An 18,647-nucleotide genomic window follows, 5' to 3' on the forward strand; every position below is an offset into this window, starting at 1 on the left:
TGCCTGATGGCTGTGTCTCGCCTAGCATTGTGCCACAACAGTCGCCAGCCAATTAATTGCCTCATGTCTGGGAGCCAAAAAGTAGAAATTACAGATCTTGCCCACTGGGTGCAGCCCCCACTACGATATTTTATTAGGATGGTCTGTTGGGCTACCCTGACTGAAAAAAACACTAACTTCCCTACCTAATTTGGCCATTTTGAAAAGGTGTGTTAGTAAAATCTGTATTTTATATACCTTGATTAAACTGATTTGCCTTGAGCCAATCAATTTAACTGGGTGAGCTGGGTTTCTCATATTATCAGAGAAAGAAAAACTCATTTGGCTCCACCGTTAATAATCTTACAAACCTTTATTATGTCCACCACCCATCAGAGAAGAGTCACATATTTCCTCTTGGTTTGAAATGATTTTTTGAGCCACAAGAGCACCTTTTGTGTTTTTTTTTAATCAGATGTAAATATCCAGCTTTGTTCTTTTGCAAATTGGGGCAGGAATTTTCCAACTCCAGGTTAACACATGACTTGAAGGGTGGTATCAACCAATTCTAATAATTTATGGTAGGTTACTGAGCTGGCACAAGTCTGCATGAGTCTGCCTACCCCCCCTGCCCCCCCAAGGTATGCTACCATTATATATCAGTGTTTATTGCTGTTTTATAGAATCTCTAGGCCTAAAATGCTGAGCTAGTGCATTGGGTCCATATGAATTTGTACTTGAATCGCACTGAAATAAGTTCAGAATGTTTGTAGTGATGAACTTTAGACCTATTGACTTCAATAGGAACGAAGTGCAACTAACCCGGCAAACATCCAACTCATGGATTCAAACAATAAAGTTATCTTTACAATGGTAACTTGGTTCTCAAACTTAATCCGTTCCAGAAGTGCATTCCAAAACCAAGGTGTGCTTTTCCATAGAAAGTAATACAAAATGGATTAATCCGTTCCAGATTTTTAAAAACAACCCCTAAAACAGCAATCTAACATGGATTTTACTATAACGAGACCATTGATCCATAAAATGAAAGCAATAATAAATATACTGTACTATAAAATAAATAAAACAGTATTGTAGATTATAAAAATTAAAATTATTATTTTTTCTTAACCTGCACTTATGATAGTCATTGTTTGGATAGGGGGGCATTTATCCATTTCCACAGTCACTCACTCACTCACTCACTCACTCACTCAGTAGCTGAACTAGGTTCCACACAGTCACAAAAACAAATTAAGCAAAAAAGCCTCAAAAACAAAAAACACAAAATAAATAGCAAAAACAAAAGCACCAAATATAAGCTCCAAATATCATCTCAGAGCACTGCAATCAGAAATGGAAGGCTTGAATTACAATGTGGGGACACAGGTTAGCAGCACAACACTAAAAAATGGAAGCTCAGGACTCAAAATGGAGCATGTTCTGCTTTCGAAGCAAAGTTTGCAAACCGGAACACTGACTTCTGGGTTTGCAGCGTTCAAGTTCCAAGCTGTTCGGGAACTAAAGTGTTTGAAAACCGAGGTACCATTGTATTTCTAAATGGGGATTTGGTCCAGGTATCTTTAGCTGAATCATAACACTATTATCCAAAGGAGACTGCTCCATTAGGGCAAATGGGACACTGCCTCACCAGCCTCAGCCTCCCCTGACCCAGTTGCCTTTTTATTTAGAACCATTCCCCGGGGCTGTCAGAGTTCTCCTCCTTAGTTTCTTCTTACTCCAGTTTCAGTGCGCTTCCACCACTGGCTTGCCACAATTCATCTGCATCCTGCAGTTTCTTGAGAAATACTGCTGTTTGGGGCGTTTTCTCTCAAACCAGCTTCCATCCCATTTGAAAATGTAAGCCGCTGCCAAGCTGAGGTGTGTACATATGAGACAGCCATTGCACATGTGCAGATGACAACTTCATTGGATTGTAGTTCAAGGGAGCAGCATAGGTGGGGGCAGAGAATCGGGTAATGTGCACTGAGTAAAGACATCCCTATTTCTTCTACTGTGTACACCGGAAACGTAAAAATGTGACTTGAAACACAGCAGGAGGAACCTCATGTGTTAGTTAGGGTTGCTATATTTCAATTCTGCCTTTGAAATCCGAGTAATGGGATCTGGATGTATGGCAGCCCTATACTGCTAACTGTTGTTGTTGTTGTTGCTGCTGCTGCTGCTACTATTTAACACTGTATACTGCCCTAGACCGGCAGGTCTCAGGGCAGTTCACAAGATAAAATCACAAGATACATAACAAAAATAAAAACAAGAACCACCCAATAATCCCCCAACACATTTTAAAAGGGCATCAGCTGTCAATCAGCCAAAGGCCTAGCTAAAGAAGAATGTTTTTGTCTGGTGCCTAAAGGTGCATAATGAAGGCACTAGCCCAGGCATGTACAAAGTCCGTTATGGGGGCATAATTTTGCCTGCTGATCGATTTAATTCAGCCCCCGCGGCAGTACAGAAGTACCGCTGGATGCAAACGGGATCTGTTCCGGAGCCCCGTTCACATCCTGAAGTGAACGCAACCCGCGTCTGCGCGTGCACGGGTCGTGATTTGCTGTTTCCGCGCATGCGTGTGATGTCATTTTGAGCATCTGTGCATGCGTGAGCGGCGAAACCTGGAAGTAACGCATTCCGTTACTTCTGGATCGCCGTGGAGTGCAACCCGAAAACGCTCAACCCGAAGCTACTTCAACCTGAGGTATGACTATATATGTCTTTGGGTAAAATCCTAAAAATGCTTAGCAACTCAGCAACTCCAAACCTGAAAAAAGCTCAACCACTTCGGTTGGCCCTCATGCATGTTCATCAAATCTGGCCCTCTTTGAAAAAAGTTTTGGCACCTCCCTGGGGAGAGCTTTCCACAAAACTGTACATAGCTTAAGTCTCAGCGTTGCCTTTGTAGAACTCATCAAGGAAGGGCCCTAGAGTAGGGCTGCCATACATCCAGATTTTTCTTTGGGATTTCAAAGGCAGAATTGACGTCTGGAGGGAATTTCGAAAGGCGGTGCTTTGTCCTGGATCTTAGGCAAGTCAATAAAAAAATTGTGGCTTTTTTTTTTTGCTTTTTTTAAAAAAAGCAAAAACAAAAAATTCAACAACAATTTTGGGGTGTCCTGGTTTTTACTTTTTGAAATATGGTAACCCTAGCCTAGGGTGCCCAGGTAAGCCCTGCCCTGTGTAATCAATTACATGATGCGGTGCACACACCCCATTTGAATGGCAATGCCCATCAACTTTGCCCCCCCTCAAATATTTTAGTGGGGGGGGGAGAAGACCCCTTGGCCCCTAGGAGTTGGCTCCTATGGAAGCGGCAAAACTAGAATTAGACCGTCATTGGTTGTGGCGCCACTTACTGTTGGCCTCCCTGCTTTCTGCCCTACCAGTCCCAATGAGCACTAGACACCCTGCTATCAACTGTATCACAGAGGTTTTCTTTGCCCAAAGGAAGGACTGCAATGCCCACAGATATCTCTCTCCCCAGCTCCCTTCTCCCCCAAGCTTATACTGTCTGTCTACAGCATTAATGTCTCATGTTGAATGTAACTGACCTGTTGAAAGGACTTTATTATCTGAAAACAAAGTGTACTGTATGTATGTTTGTAACCAAAGAAAATCTTTAATTAAATCAGTTTTTTAAAAAAGATACACTTATGCACCTATGCATACACCTATGCAGTCTAGATCAGAATGAGTGTCATAATTGGAAAGCTGTTTGTATTTCAAAGAGTGAGTACAGGCAAGAAATCTTGCCCCATGTCAAGGTTTCCTATCCTGTGGTTCCTTGGTGGTCTTCATTATTGCAGTCATGGCATTATTTCTTTCTCCCTGCCACAGATTCTAATGTGTCGTGGCAAAAACAGGAGTCTTATCAAATAGTAAGGCTTCCTAACACTTCCCCAGTGATAAAATTGGTCATTGGTATTCAGCCAGAGTCTCTGCAGATTAGTTCCAAATGTCTCACGGAAGTGAGAAAAGGCTGCTATGGAACCCCAGGCGCTACTGACTTCAGTAAGGATTCTTTCCAAAACCCAAATAGATGGCCAATCAGATTCAGACCCAGGGCCCACTACTAATAGCATCGTGTTCATGTAATAAATGAGAAACCTCCACTTGTTCTTTCTGTGTTGTCCAAGGGGGTTCAGTTTGGCTTATGAGACCATTTCCCCCCAAACCACAACTACCTGTCAATCTGCTGGTATCGCTCTGTTGGGTTTCATCAGCTGATGGGCATGGGGTTCGATTCTGCAGGGAACTGGTGCATGCTGCCAAAGCGATGCGGTTTAACTCCCACTTTTCAGCTGATGCGCATGGTCCTGCTCAGGCCTCTCCAGAGAGCAGGATTGAATTCTCTGCTCATCAGCTGATGGTTGGAGAGTTCAATCCCCACTTGCTGTACCCCCACAGGTCAACTTTGACAGGGGAGTGGGACACAACATCATTTCAATGTTAGATCTGGACTGCCATGCCAGAAAAGGCCCCCCAGCCCTGTTGCCGTCCATGGTTAGAAAGTGCTAATAGTATACAGTGGTACCTCAAGTTACATATGCTTCAGGTTACATACGCTTCAGGTTACAGACTCCGCTAACCCAGAAATAGTGCTTCAGGTTAAGAACTTTGCTTCAGGATGAGAATAGAAATTGTGCTCCAGCAGCGCAGTGGCAGCAGGAGGCCCCATTAGCGAAAGTGGTGCTTCAGGTTAAGAACAGTTTCAGATTAAGAACGGACCTCCGGAACGAATTAAGTACTTAACCGGAGGTACCACTGTACTGTTCATGGGTTGGGAGAAGCAACCAGTGGTTTTCTATGCAAGCTCCTTACCCTTTGAAAATTCCACCCTAAGCAAAAGTATTGGTGACGATCCTACGTCTTTCATATTCCTAATGATAGTAGGTAATTGTTATCCAATGCAATGCCTTAACCCTAGGCAGAATCTAAAGAAATGGGAAATCACAGCCAACAGGAAATGGAACCGGAAGATACGGAACTGGATTGTGAATGAAGGACTACATAATAAGCAAATAACTACAGAATATTGTTTTATAATATATGACTGCAGTAGAGAGACTCTTGTCTGAACAAAGATTAAAGGATTTAATATTCTTCAACATGGAGGAATGGTTGTTGAAGTTATTGGAGGTAAAGTTGTTATGTTGGACTGGAGGAAGATTATTGCAGACATTTCTTGATAATGATAATTGGAGAACCCCTTTTGGACTTTTTGTGTGGAAGGGAAAATGAATGAATTTGGAGACATTTGGGTCTGAAGTTTGGGGAAAATATTGCTTAGCAGGAGGAGGAAAATTTGGAGTGAATACTTTGAACAATCTTTTTTTAAGTGTAACTGATGGAGAATCAGAAGTCCCTTTTATTTCTCTCGCTCTTTTTTTATCTCTTCTTTAATTCTCTTATTATTTTTATCTTTCTTTGCTTATGTGTGTGTCTCCTTTACTCTGGATCACTGTTGGGATTATACAGACATGAAGGTGATGATGGCGCCATTCCTTTCTGTGTGAGACAAAGGGTTTAAGATCTACCTTTGAGAGAGGACTTTGCATTTTCTTTTTTCCTTTCCTTTGTTATTGTTTTCCTCTGGATTAGTTTTTTTTATTGTATCATTTTATGGAAAAGCTTCAGTAGAATCTTCTTATGACAAAGAGATGCGCTATGCACAGAAGTTCTGTGTGCCTGGTCGAAGCATGAGCTTCCTCTCTCCCTTCCATCCACTTCCAGGCTATTGTACCTGACAAACTGACATGGAAGTCAGGGAATGTGCTGGAGTAACCTCTCATATAATTGCGGGAAAACCTCCCCTACCTCCTCAATCAGCACATTAGAAGGACTTTCATTGCAGTGTGTAGTTTTAATATAACAACCAGCGTCTAAAGTGCTTCTGAAAAACAGCTTCGGATCAAAGCACCAGAGGAAGACAGAAGCGTCCTTGATGTTTTTGCTTAATGCTGTACAACAGCCACAAGGTGGAACTACAAGCCTGGGTTCCTTCCATACATCAGATGTTCAGACCATAATTACAAATAATGTTGAACAACAGCATGGCAGACAAAGGTAAGAGTTTAAAGGCAGAGAAGCTTAAGGGCAAGGTTCAAGCATAAAGCAAAAACAAAACAGAATTCCATTCTGAATCTCAAAAAAAAAAGTTAGTGGAGCAATAAATATTTTGGCTTGGAATCATGGGTTACGGCTGCAGTTCTACTCAGTTTTACTAGGGAGTAAGCCCTAGTAAACCTCAGATATGCAGATGACACAACCTTGATGGCAGAAAGTGAGGAGGAATTAAATAACCTTTTAATGAGGGTGAAAGAGGAGAGCGCAAAATATGGTCTGAAGCTCAACATCAAATAAACTAAGATCATGGCCACTGGTCCCATCACCTCCTGGCAAAAAGAAGGGGAAGAAATGGAGGCAGTGAGAGAGATTTTACTTTCTTGGGCTCCATGATCACTGCAGATGGTGACAGCAGTCACGAAATTAAAAGACGCCTGCTTCTTGGGAGAAAAGTGATGATAAACCTAGACAGCATCTTAAATAACAGACACATCACCTTGCCAACAAAGGCCTGTATAGTTAAAGCTATGGTTTTCCCAGTAGTGATGTATGGAAGTGAGAGCTGGACCATAAAGAAGGCTGATTGTCGAAGAATTGATGCTTTTGAATTATGGTGCTGGAGGAGACACTTGAGAGTCCCATGGACTGCAAGATCAAACCTATCCATTCTTAAGGAAATCAGCCCTGAGAGCTCACTGGAAGGACAGATCCTGAAGCTGAAGCTCCAATACTTTGGCCACCTCATGAGAAGACTCCCTGGAAAAGACCCTGATGTTGGGAAAGATGGAGGGTACAAGGAGAAGGGGATGACAGAGGACGAGATGGTTGGACAGTGTTCTCGAAGCTACCAACATGAGTCTGACCAAACTGCAGGAGGCAGTGGAAGACAGGAGTGCCTGGCGTGCTCTGGTCACATGGGGTCAGACACGACTAAACAACAAAGCCCTAGTGACCTCAGTGTAAGTTCCTTGCCAAGCAAATTTGCATAGGATTGAGGGACAAGGCCAGGATCATGAACCCACTGATACTTCTAACTTAAAATTGAAGCACTGTCACACTCCAGTCTTGTGCATACTTACTTAGATGTAAATACCTCTGTGTTCAATGGAACCTATTCCTTTGAAGGTGGTTATAACCTTCCAAGTTCAAACCCTCCAAGTGCCCCTATTTTCCAGGGAGAGTCCAAGATTTACAGAAGCCATCCCGGTTTCCGATTTGATCCTGGAATGTCCCACTTTTCCTTAGGACGTCCTTATTTTCACTGGAGAAACGTTGAAATGATGTGTACCTAGGAGCTCGCAAGCTACAATGGCCTGAGGGGCATTATTGTCTGGCTTTCTATGGCCGTAGTGGAGCAGGAGAAGGAAGGTAGCTCAACAGCTCTCTCCTAGAGCTATGCTGATCCATAGGAATAGCTACAGGAGGAAAACCTGCTTCTGTCCTGTGGCAGTAAATCTCATTAGGAATCCTACTTTCTTCGTGGCAAAAACATGTGGTGACAATGATTCAGCTTGTGATCAAAGGTAGTTTAACCCACCTGGCAAAATCCAAGGTGAAGACTGTCCCCCTTTGCAGTATCTGGTACACCTGCTTCTACTCCCTTTCTAAAGGAAGAATGCTTATTGCACCCTTTGTATCATCACGTTTCTGGAATGGCTGGGTGGCCACATGCTCTGCGATATGGTGATGTGAGCTTCACTGTCCCCTAGTGCCAGGGAGAAGTGATTGAGAGGATGAGGGAGAAATACCTCTTCTCTACTCTCCCTCTTGAGAAAGGTCTTTGCTTGCTCTCTCTTGCCTACAGGAGCTCTGCTGGTGCCCGCAATAAAGACAAGAAAGGGCCCTTCACCATCTGCAAATAGTATCAGCAAACTGCTTTCCCAGCCTCAGAGGAGGGACTTACCCCACCCCCCTGCTAGCTGTATCTTCCACTTAGGGAGAAACTAAAAATGCAGTCCTAAACATGTCTACTTAAATAAATAAAAAATCTGTTGAATTCAATGGGGCTTAATCCCACAGTGGTTAGGATTGTAGCCTAAAGTGACCAACTTTATATATATCAAGGCTAATCTTTTGGAAGGTGCCAGTTTCTTTTACATAACTACACACCCACCCACTCTATGTCTACAAAGACCCAATTCTCACAAATATCAGAAGTGGTAAACCTCGGTCTGTACTATTATCACTTGAGGTTGCATTTTTAAAGATGCAAATAGAAACTTTATAGTCAGGAAGATGGGCACAATCTAGCCTAATTTACAGCCTGAAATGGCCCATTGCACAAAATTACTTTGCTATATAGTCTTTGGGACCACAGTTGTTGCTTACTAGTGGTCTCTCTCCATGTCAAATGCCCTCCCTTCCAAAAATGCACATGGCACTCCAAGCTTTAAGTGCGATGCAAATTTTATTGTGTTTTGTTAGTGTAGAGGTTCTGTAACAAAACAGAATTGTGACTGTGGAGAATTTCAGAGTTCACAGGAAGCATCTTGCACAATTTGGGGTGCATTTTTTCATTCCAGTACAAGCTTTTGTTTTAGAGTGGTGATTGCACTGACTGAATTGGAAAGTTACTTAAACACCAAACACACCACACCACTGGATTTTCAGTTTACCATCACTAGTGATATAATGAGGAATCAGGCCTAAACCAGCCTATTATAGGGCTTGTACGGGTCGCTCTTCAAAACCTTCCGTCTACATCGAGCATGTATCTGGGTCCTGTGTCAAAGCAGAATTGCATGGGAACCTCCTGGGTCAGAAAAAAGCAGCACAGTCTTTATGCAGTGTTGTACATAATTTAATTTGCAGTTTTGTATATAAACTTTTACTGTATTGCACACTATTGTAGCAAACTATTTGCAAAGAAATCAATAAAATACTTACAGGATTTAAAAATAAGGGTTTTAATGCAGCTGACAAGAAAATAAAAGAAGCAATTTACTTAATGAGATACAATCCTTTATGTTGAAAATGAGAGTTACATACAACTAGAGTACAGTTAAAAGATACCATACAGTCCAACACTTAAATTCCTCAAATTGTGTAAAATTAACAAATCTCTACTGTCAAATATACAGCATTTGAGTGATGGAAAGGATTTTTGAAATTAAATACAGGCATCATGATCTTGTGGCTCTCATTTTGTGTTTTTTAAAATGACAGGGCCATGTAACATATTGCCAAGTTTGTACTCTTTGTAAAGGACCTCCTCCTTATCTTTTGTCCTAACCCCTTTTATTTCCAGTCTATTATTCTGCTTTAGGATTTATTTTTACTGTTTGTTTCTGACACATGTTAGATAGTTAAATAAGCTTAAATCAAAGAAATTAAGAGGGTACTTCAAAAATATGTCCACCTAGAGTTGATTTTTTGGACATGCTGGAATCGGTCCCTTGCATTCCTTAAGAGACAGCCAGAGTGAAGTCTCGCTACCTACGTTAGAGAAGACACGTGTCTCGTGTGTTATCCGATTATGCTACTGGCTAAAATTCACAACAGAATTGAAAAGGTGATCTCCAGCATTTATTAAAATTTTCAAAGTCCATAAACAACAAAGTCACTGTAGAATTTATCGCATACAGCTAGCATACAACAGCATGTCCTCAGCCTAGATGAAATACAAAAGATTGTTTTTTCATACAAATAATTTCTTTTAATTTATTAATGTGACAATATAGTTATTACATAAAATTTGCTACCGCAAAGTATCGTATCCTTGTCTTGCACATACATAGACGGGGGGGTTGGGTGGGGGGTGGACAAAGATGGCAAACAGACTCCTAACGATGAATATGTGCAAAACTGCTTGACAACTTAAAGAGACGTACATAACGTTGCATGGTACATTTTATTTCGCAAAAATGTCTACGGAGACTTTTATTTTCTTAAAGGAGTGTCATAAAGATTAAAAGGAAGCAATGCCAATGGTCTCATCTGCCCTGGCATTCTACAGAACACCGTGACTACGTAAGCGATCTAGATCAGTTTAATAAAAACACTTCATCCTCGTATGCATGTAAATTGATCATAAAACATGAGCCTAAGTTTATTTTAAACATAACTGATGTGCCATCATCATCTTCAGACAGGCCACTGAGACATTGAGCGCCTGACTTAAAAAGTTGTATATGGACAAATTTAAAAGCACAAAGAAGGTTGTGCTGAGCCACTGATTGTTAACAAACACTGAAACAAGTGCGTGTAAAAGTGCTGGGAGCTAGCACATGGCGGCGATACCCTTTTTTAAGTCAGTTGGTGAGATTATAAAAACTTAACGCAACTCAAACAATTCTCCGTGTGACCGTACATTCCATTTCACTGAAAGAAAAAAAGGATGTTAGAAATGAAGACACCACATCACAGATGGTGGCACTTTGAAAACTTTTTTGCCTCTTTTCCATGCGAATGAAGAGCCGCTGGTAGGAACCATGATTGGAGCAGCACTCCACCCGTGATTTACTAATATAGTATACCAGAATAAAAACTTGGCATTTACTTCTTTTATTCTTCACAGCTAACAGAAATACCAGGTTTATCTAGCAACGCATCAATATTGTAACACTAATTTTTCAATTTGCTAAACCATTCATTCTCATAATCTAAAGGTTTTTTTTTCTTTTTCTTAAAAAAAAAAGATGCTTTCCCCCCTTTGATAAAAAAGGGTTGAAATGTGAAATACTTCAGGAGCCCCAACCTTGACATTACTTTAAAAAAAAAATCAGTCTTAAGTCTCTGACAATACTGACCAAATCTTTTAAATGTTTTGGGTTTTAAGGTGTTAAAACAAAACCCCATTTAAATAGCTACTTAAGCATGGTTAAATATGGTCCAAAGCCCAGGCTGGATGGAATTGTTCCTGCTTATTGAGACTGTGCTTCTCATGGCACAGGATGCTTATGGCATATTTACCTACTGCCTAGGAAAGGGGGGGGGGGGAATGAGGCAGGGAGAAGGACTGCCAGCATGTAGAAAACCAAGGCACGGGGTCTAGCTACTGAACCCTACACAAACTGTCCAATTTTGATACTCAATTTGGTCAGTCTCCAGGAAGATGTGTTTTAAGTCAATTAGCATACACTCGTATGGCGATAAATACTATCTTCAAAAATGCTAGTGGTGTTGGCTAGATTTAGTCTGAGCTACTTGGGAGGGGGGGAATACAAACCTATGAACTGTAGCCTCAGACACAAAGACAGATACGGAAGGATTGGCTGGCACAGACTAGAAGCAACACTTATCTTTCACTTCGGTCTAAGTCACACTAGCCAGAAACACCTTCAGTTTCATTCGCACAAATGCATTATTCAAAATAAAACGGAGCGTTGTTGGGTAAAAGGCTACTTCATTTTAAAAGGGGAGGGGAAGAGGGAGAAAGAGAAAGAGGAAGGGGGAAATGAACAATACACAGAAACCAAAGGAAAACGACAGAAACCAAAAAGGTAATTAGGAAAAAGTGGTCTATATTCTGTGTTACAGCACAAACAGTGCTTTGCTTAATTGTGCCTAGTTATATGGGTTGGTGCAAACTGCACACATGGAAGATGGCAATAAAGACCTCAGTCAACTTTGTGGAATGAAGTAACTAGGTAATTGTTTTGACATATGATGGTCTCCGCTCCACCCTCATGAGTTAACAGAGTGCAAAGATCCCAATGTAAGCCCTGATGTCCTCTGATCATCCAGCAAGTACTAAAAATCAGCAAATTCCTTTGCACATTTCTCTGTTAGAGACACACGGATATCTTCTTCTTCATAGTCATCAAAGTTGCTGGTATCTCCAGGGCCTCTACATTTTGGTATGAATGGAGCTTCTACCTGCGTGGGGAAGTAAAAGCACAGATTATTGCATTTGCCAATCTGTAAGAATTAACCAGTAAAAATAAGACAACAAAAGACAGAGAATAACAATGATAATGCTGATATTAATAACAACAATAATAATTCACTTATATATTCCAAGCATGATCTAAAAAGGTTAACTATTCTCCATTATGGAATGGATGCATTCAGGAGAGATATGATATTGCTATTTTTTGGTGAAGTATCCCTTTAAGTTAGCTATAACAAATACAACCTCACCTGTGGCACTGCCTCAACACAAGAAGACTTATAGTGCCATTTTAAAGGCAAACTCAGATCTACATAAAATGCAATTCCTGAGAAGGAGATTTTACAAAACAAACAATCCCTAAGCACAAGAGGCTGACCACATAAGTGTTGCTGCACATAGACCACATGTAATGCTAATGATGGTCTAGTGTTGTAAGCACAAGCGTCAGTGAGCCTTTGGCTCATGTATGCCGGCACAAGGAGTTCAGAAGCTTTTTCTTCCCTTTTAGATTAATTCCAGCTTGTCAGGACAGCCAAACCTGCACAAGCTGAAGTTAATTTTAACTATGGTTTGTTGAAACCACGGTTTAGGCTTTCGACCTAATCTGTGGTGTGGGAACCTCCTATCTCCTCTGGAAGAGGAAAGGAGAAAGGGCAACCTCATAATGCTAATTTGTGCTTTAGTATTATGTCTGAACGCAGCCACATTGTGGTTCAAACGCTTCCTGTATCCTAAAAATCAGAAAGGTGGCAAAACCCAGTAGCCTCTGCTTTGTGGGCTGCTGTAAAAAGGTGGGCCCTATTAGTTCTCCCCAAATACTGTACCAACATACATAAAATCCAACTGATCTTGAAGAAAATAAGCTCTTATTCATTATCATCACTCCAAGAAATTTTAAATAAGAGCCTAGAGCAGAATAGTGAAGAATTAGAACACCTCCAATAAAAACTGAAATATTTATTTAGAAGTGAAGAATTACAAAAAGGCAGAAAATCTCACTTCACACAAACTGCATGCTAAATGGTATATTTTAGAGTGCAGATGAGAAGATTACCATTCTGCGGCGAACATTTGCTGAAGAGGTCTTGCTTCAAAATAAAAGACTATGCTGAGGTGTTAATCACGTCCTGTCTTGTGATAATTAATACTTTACTGATTATTAACTACTACTGTACTGTCACATCGTGTAGCTAAACAGCTAGTTTCTTTTTATAAACTATTGCTGGGTTTCAGATCTGGCTTTTTAAAATGTTTTTGTATGGGAATATGCCTCCGTTACTCCAAAACAGACTTTTTTAAATAAAGAGAACACATCATAGTACCACAAAGGACTGACTGAGTCCCAAGCAGAAACCTATTAAAATACAAATGTTCAAATCTTTGAGGCAATTACACTTAAGTGTCATGGTAAAAGTTGAAGAAGTTAGGGATCATAATTTTTAGGCATCATTAATCACAGAAAATACAGATGGGTCTCTCACAAGGGCTCCAGTGGGAGTTAGCAACAGTTTAGGAACATGCCTATACACATTTCTTGCTTGGTTGCTCTTTGTGCACGGAAAATTACACCGTGGTCACTTACTTGGAACTGTATCTCAGCAATGGTGATGATAATAATTATAATAGTTAAAGGTAAGGTAAAGCACCCCTGGATGGTTAAGTCCAGTCAAATTGGACTGGCCACATTGTTCAGATGTCTGATTATCATTTTCCAAAGCAGATACTCTATTCTCAACTTAAGAATGGAAAGCGCAATACTGACGGACAACAAAAGAGGTTAAAAGATACTCCCAAAGCAAATCTAAAAACAAATGTATTATAAGCACCAACAATTGGGAAACCCTGGCTTGTGAGCGCTCCAATTGGAGAATAGCCTCTGGCATCATGGATTTTGAAGAAGCGCCAATTCATGACAAAAGGGAGAAATGAGTAAAAAGGAAGGCATGTCTGGCAAATCCTCATTGTGATCAACTCCTGCTTAGAAATCTATGTACCCACTGTGGAAGGATGTGCGGATCCAGAATTGGCCTGCACAGTCATTTATGGACACGCCCCTAAGACATGGAAAACAAATCTTACTCGGCCACGAGTGATCACCAAGCGAGAGAGAGAATAGTTAAATACATCTGTGCTGAAAATCAAGTTGTCTACCAAGAATAGGCAGCTAGAGAGTTCAAATGTTTAGACAGGAAGGGAAAGAAAAGGCAAAGGAGACAATCTGAAGACAAAAAAGGGAAACAATTCAGAAACCAGCACACAGGACAGTAAGGTTTCAAGAAAATGTTTTTCTTTGAGGAATACTTTCCATTACCCCCAAGACTGTACATCCAAAAAGTCTTTCATTTAAAAAATGTAATGCCACCCCATGTGCTAGCCTCAAAGAATGGGAAAAGATCAGGAACTTTTTGTGTGCGTGCACTAATACAGAATTTATCCTAAGAGAAAGAATGATTACCTTTCTTTGATAAATGGCAATCCAATCTGTAGTGGCAAACCATTTGTGGTTTTTAATATCATTCACCCCATTCTTGAGATTTCCGTATCGTTTGGTCAAATCTACCTGGAGTAAATTCCTTAGTAGATCCTTAAGGTCTGAACTGAAGTGTGATGGGAATCGTACCTGCAAAACACACCAGATATATATTTAATATTGCTATATAGACACCTTTTTCCCTTCTTCTGGAAAGAAACGAGGAACAAGGTTATGAATTAATATTTTGGTAGTATAAAGAAGACCAAACCTAAATACAAAATTGCATTGGAGCTATACATTAATATATATGCCTGGCTGTTGCTTGAAGCACCAGATCATGCCTCATTCTCCTCTCTTCTGCAGCAGCAACTAACATACAGAACAACTGGTGTAATGTTAATTGTAGGGATGAGAAACTTGCAAAACGAGTGGCAGCCAATGAGCAGAAGGGGGGTGGGATGGGAAAAGTTTAAACATGATCCCATCATATGATTTATAGGATGAGAGAGATGTGGGATTGCTGTCTTCAACAGCAGCCAGCCATGTGCTGCAACAGCCAGCTCCTGCATCATGTATAAGTCACCATTATTATTATTATTACATATAAAGTATAAGAAAATAATTGAACATCACAAATCCTGTTTTTACTCAAAATAAAGAATCACGAGAAACCACAGACAATACTTGTTGCCACTACTCTTCCCATTCTATGGCTGTGAAAAGTTACAAGAACTGGCTGCAGTGGTGGACTTGGGTACCATGTGCAAGACCAATGACACCCTGCCCTCACACTGCCTTCCCAAAGGCAGGTAAGGAGGCACTCACCTATGGGAAGAAGGCGCGAGGGCTCTGGCAGGGTCCTAGAGCTGCCCTACCTCCTTCCCAAAGCTGGAAGCGCACTCCCTAGGCTTTGGAAAGGAGGTGGGAAGGCTCTGGGACCTTGTCAGTGCCCTTAACGCCTCCTTCCCAAAGCCCAGAACCTTGCTTACTGGGTGCCTCCTTCACTCAGCGCCCAGTGCATGCACACCGCTTGCACAACGACAAATCCGCTCCTGCGGGCTGCTCTCTCTCCTGCTTTAACTTTAGCTAAAACTCATTTCCTTCTCTCATTCCCTTGTTTCTGAAGCTCATTCTGCTATTTTGCCTTATGTTGGCTAGTCAGGGGGGCTTGGCAGGGAGCACCTGAAAGTGTCTAAGACAACATTTCTGTTTTTGACTTCATTTTGGGTGGGTTCACAAGGAATACAGACGCCAGTAGTTGTGGAGAGGGTAATTCAATTGTGGGGTTGAATAACGGGGCATCCCAGCTGTAGATTACAAACCAGTAGTGCTGTTAACTAACCACAAATGCACCTGGTGCAAACCATATATAAACGATCTAACTTTTCATTATCCAAAACTCCTTTTTCTTCAAATTAAAAGAACAAAATATTCCAACCACTAAATAATAATAATAATAATAATAATAATACTGAATTTGATCCAGGGCACATCAGAGCACAGCAGTACATATTTGCAGTGCATGACTCCATCCTGAAAATGTGAAGTAATAGTTTCTGCTCATGTGCAGAGTACATCACACCAGAGTGACTATGATCAGTCTCTTATGTCTGAGACTAGGGATGAGATCTTCCAGGTTTAGGGAAGGATGGGGAGTCATATCCAGCTAGGCAAAGAGCCCAAACTTTTCATTTTAGAAATTCACTCACATACTCACAAAAAAAAGAAAGACTGCAATAAGAGCAAAAAACATTTTCTTCTTTTCTGCATTCAAAGTATTCTGAACTTAGAACTTTGGTGGATCCAGACATTTTTTTCTGGAAATATTCTGGAATTGCCTGTGGCTTAGACCAACATGCCCTGCTCCACCCAGTAGCTGCTGCAGATTTTAATAAGTGAGCGCAGTTAATAGTTTGTTGCAAGCCATCCACCACTTTGCTTCCCAATTCAATTCACATGCACACAAAAATGCAAAATGACTAAGGAAAAAAATAAAGATAGGTTATTCACACAGTGTCCAGTGTTTCTTCATTGACTGCTCTCCTCTCCTCCCTATCTCTTTGTTACAAAACAAATATTGAAGTAATCAAAACAAAACAAAAGCTCCTAGAAGCAGGAAAAACGCCTTGTAAACAGAAACATGAGCAATCCTCAAAACAAAAAAAAATTTTCCTTCCAGTAGCACCTTAAAGACCAACTAAGTCTTAAGACCAACCAAGACCAACTAAGGTGCTACTGGAAGGGAAAAAATTTTTTTGTTTTGACTATGGCAGACCAACACGGCTACCTATCTGTAACATGAGCAATCCTGTTCATGAAAATTAAAATAAGAACACACAAGTAACAGAAAAGTTAATGGACATAACACAGATCATTTGCAGGATCCCAGCAGCCCTCACTAACCTTTCCAGAAACAATTTTTTCATAAATCTGGATTGGTTGATCTGCAAAGAACGGAGGATATCCAGCTGCCATTTCATAAATTAAAACTCCTAAGGCCCACCAATCCACTGCTTTGTTGTAGCCCTGGGAAAACAAAATTATAGTAGTTAGTGATATCCAACCAAATATAATATACTAATATAAACGCACTTAAGTTTTAGGTGGTATTCTAAAACTTTTACCAGCTTCAGCTCATCCAACAGCTGCAGTGATTCCTGGACCAGGACAGCTTGATCACAGTAATCCAGGCACTAATATCTTCAGGGTTGGATTACTGCAATGTATGATGTGGTGCTTTTAGGGACGCGGGTGGTGCTGTGGGTTAAACCACAGAGCCTAGGGCTTGCCGATCAGAAGGTCGGCGGTTCGAATCCCCGTGACGGGGTGAGCTCCCATTGCTCGGTCCCTGCTCCTGCCAACCTAGCAGTTCAAAAGCATGTCAAAGTGCAAGTAGATAAATAGGTACCGCTCCGGCGGGAAGGTAAACGGCGTTTCCATGCGCTGCTCTGGTTCGCCAGAAGCGGCTTAGTCATGCTGGCCATATGACCCGGAAGCTGTACGCTGGCTCCCTCGGCCAATAAAGCGAGATGAGCGCCGCAACCCCAGAGTCGGCCACGACTGGACCTAATGGTCAGGGGTCCCTTTACCTGTATGAAATGGGGCTTACTTTGCTTTTGGGTCTAAAAACTAGTTTGTGCAGAACGCTGCAGCACAATTGCTCACAGAGATAAGGCCCTGCCAATATATTAAACTTGTGCAGAGAGACCTGCACAGGCTGCCAATTTGTTAATAGGGTCAAATTCAATGTGTTAATCTTAGTAAATAATAGCCTTTAACAGCCTACTCAACTTACTAAGACAGATTCCACAAGACTCAATATCTCTGACAAATCCTATCGCCATACTGACTTGGAAGTTAAGCTCCATTCAAATTCAGTTAAAACTTCTTCCAAATGTGCCTGTTTAAGACTGTCATCTTCCTCTTTTAACTAGTTAACACCGTGAAGCATTATGAAATACCTTGCTGAGAATTATTTCTGGCGCCAAGTATTCTGGAGTCCCACATAACGTCCAGGTTCTGCCTTTTACTCTTTTTGCAAACCCAAAATCTGTGACCTAGTAGCACAGAAAAAAGAGTTACCACATTATCCAAGCTTTAGTTTTTTCTTAGTAATAACCTGAATGTTACATATAGCTTTCAAAAGCATTCAACCACAGAAGTGGTTCCATGTCCTATGGTTGATTCAAAATTCAGATATTTTCAAATCAAGACATGACATATGTTTTGCTTTTGATTCGAAGCTATACAAAATGCCAAAAGAAGAATTACCAGGAAGCACAAGCTTTAGACATGCTATATGTAACATTAGGCAATATTCATTAAAAGTTTTTCTCAATTAACATTAAACATTTCGTTAGTATCACTTGCAGATATGATACATCTTGGATCAAGTTTCAGAATTCCCTTTGGTTGATAACCTGCAAAACCAACCAATCAAGGTATTTAATTTATCACCACCCGTTTCCTTACAATGCAAACATTTAAGCGTTCTGTATTTCTTGCTATGGAATGAAGCTGAGCTTGAAAACGTTTGTCTTCATCATACCTGGATATATCCTTGCTGGTCAATTAAAAGATTTTCGGGTTTCAGATCTCTGTAGATGAGGTCTAGTGAATGGAGGTACTCAAATGTTAGCACTATCTGAGCTGCATAAAATCGTGCATGTGGTTCACTGTAAACAAATGAAAATAATCAGGCTATTAAACCACAGTCAACATTTGCAGACATAGCATACTCATATTTGATAACAAAAATGTTTGAACTCTAAGGAAATAAAG

At 40.8% G+C, this 18,647-nt stretch overlaps 1 protein-coding gene across 3 annotated transcripts in view; it reads right to left on the reverse strand.

Moving 5' to 3' along the window:
* Positions 1-8,838: 8,838 nt before the first annotated feature.
* The window catches only part of PRKACB (protein kinase cAMP-activated catalytic subunit beta), a 57,802-nt gene continuing 47,993 nt past the window's right edge, over positions 8,839-18,647 (reverse strand). For 2 of the 3 annotated variants that reach the window (XM_083620821.1, XM_083620820.1), the window contains exons 6-10: positions 18,415-18,541; positions 17,828-17,923; positions 16,770-16,892; positions 14,349-14,513; positions 8,839-11,877 (exon numbers count right to left, since the gene is read on the reverse strand). In XM_083620821.1, coding sequence (XP_083476947.1) covers positions 11,752-11,877; positions 14,349-14,513; positions 16,770-16,892; positions 17,828-17,923; positions 18,415-18,541 — 637 coding nt within the window. In that variant the 3' untranslated portion in view covers positions 8,839-11,751. Of the gene's footprint in view, positions 12,089-12,258; positions 14,514-16,769; positions 16,893-17,827; positions 17,924-18,414; positions 18,542-18,647 lie in introns of all 3 variants that reach the window. The other variant, XR_014549691.1, reaches the window with a different exon arrangement.

Source organism: Podarcis filfolensis (assembly GCF_964270895.1).
Source record: "Podarcis filfolensis genome assembly, chromosome: 6".
NCBI classification, from domain to species: Eukaryota; Metazoa; Chordata; class Lepidosauria; order Squamata; family Lacertidae; genus Podarcis; species Podarcis filfolensis.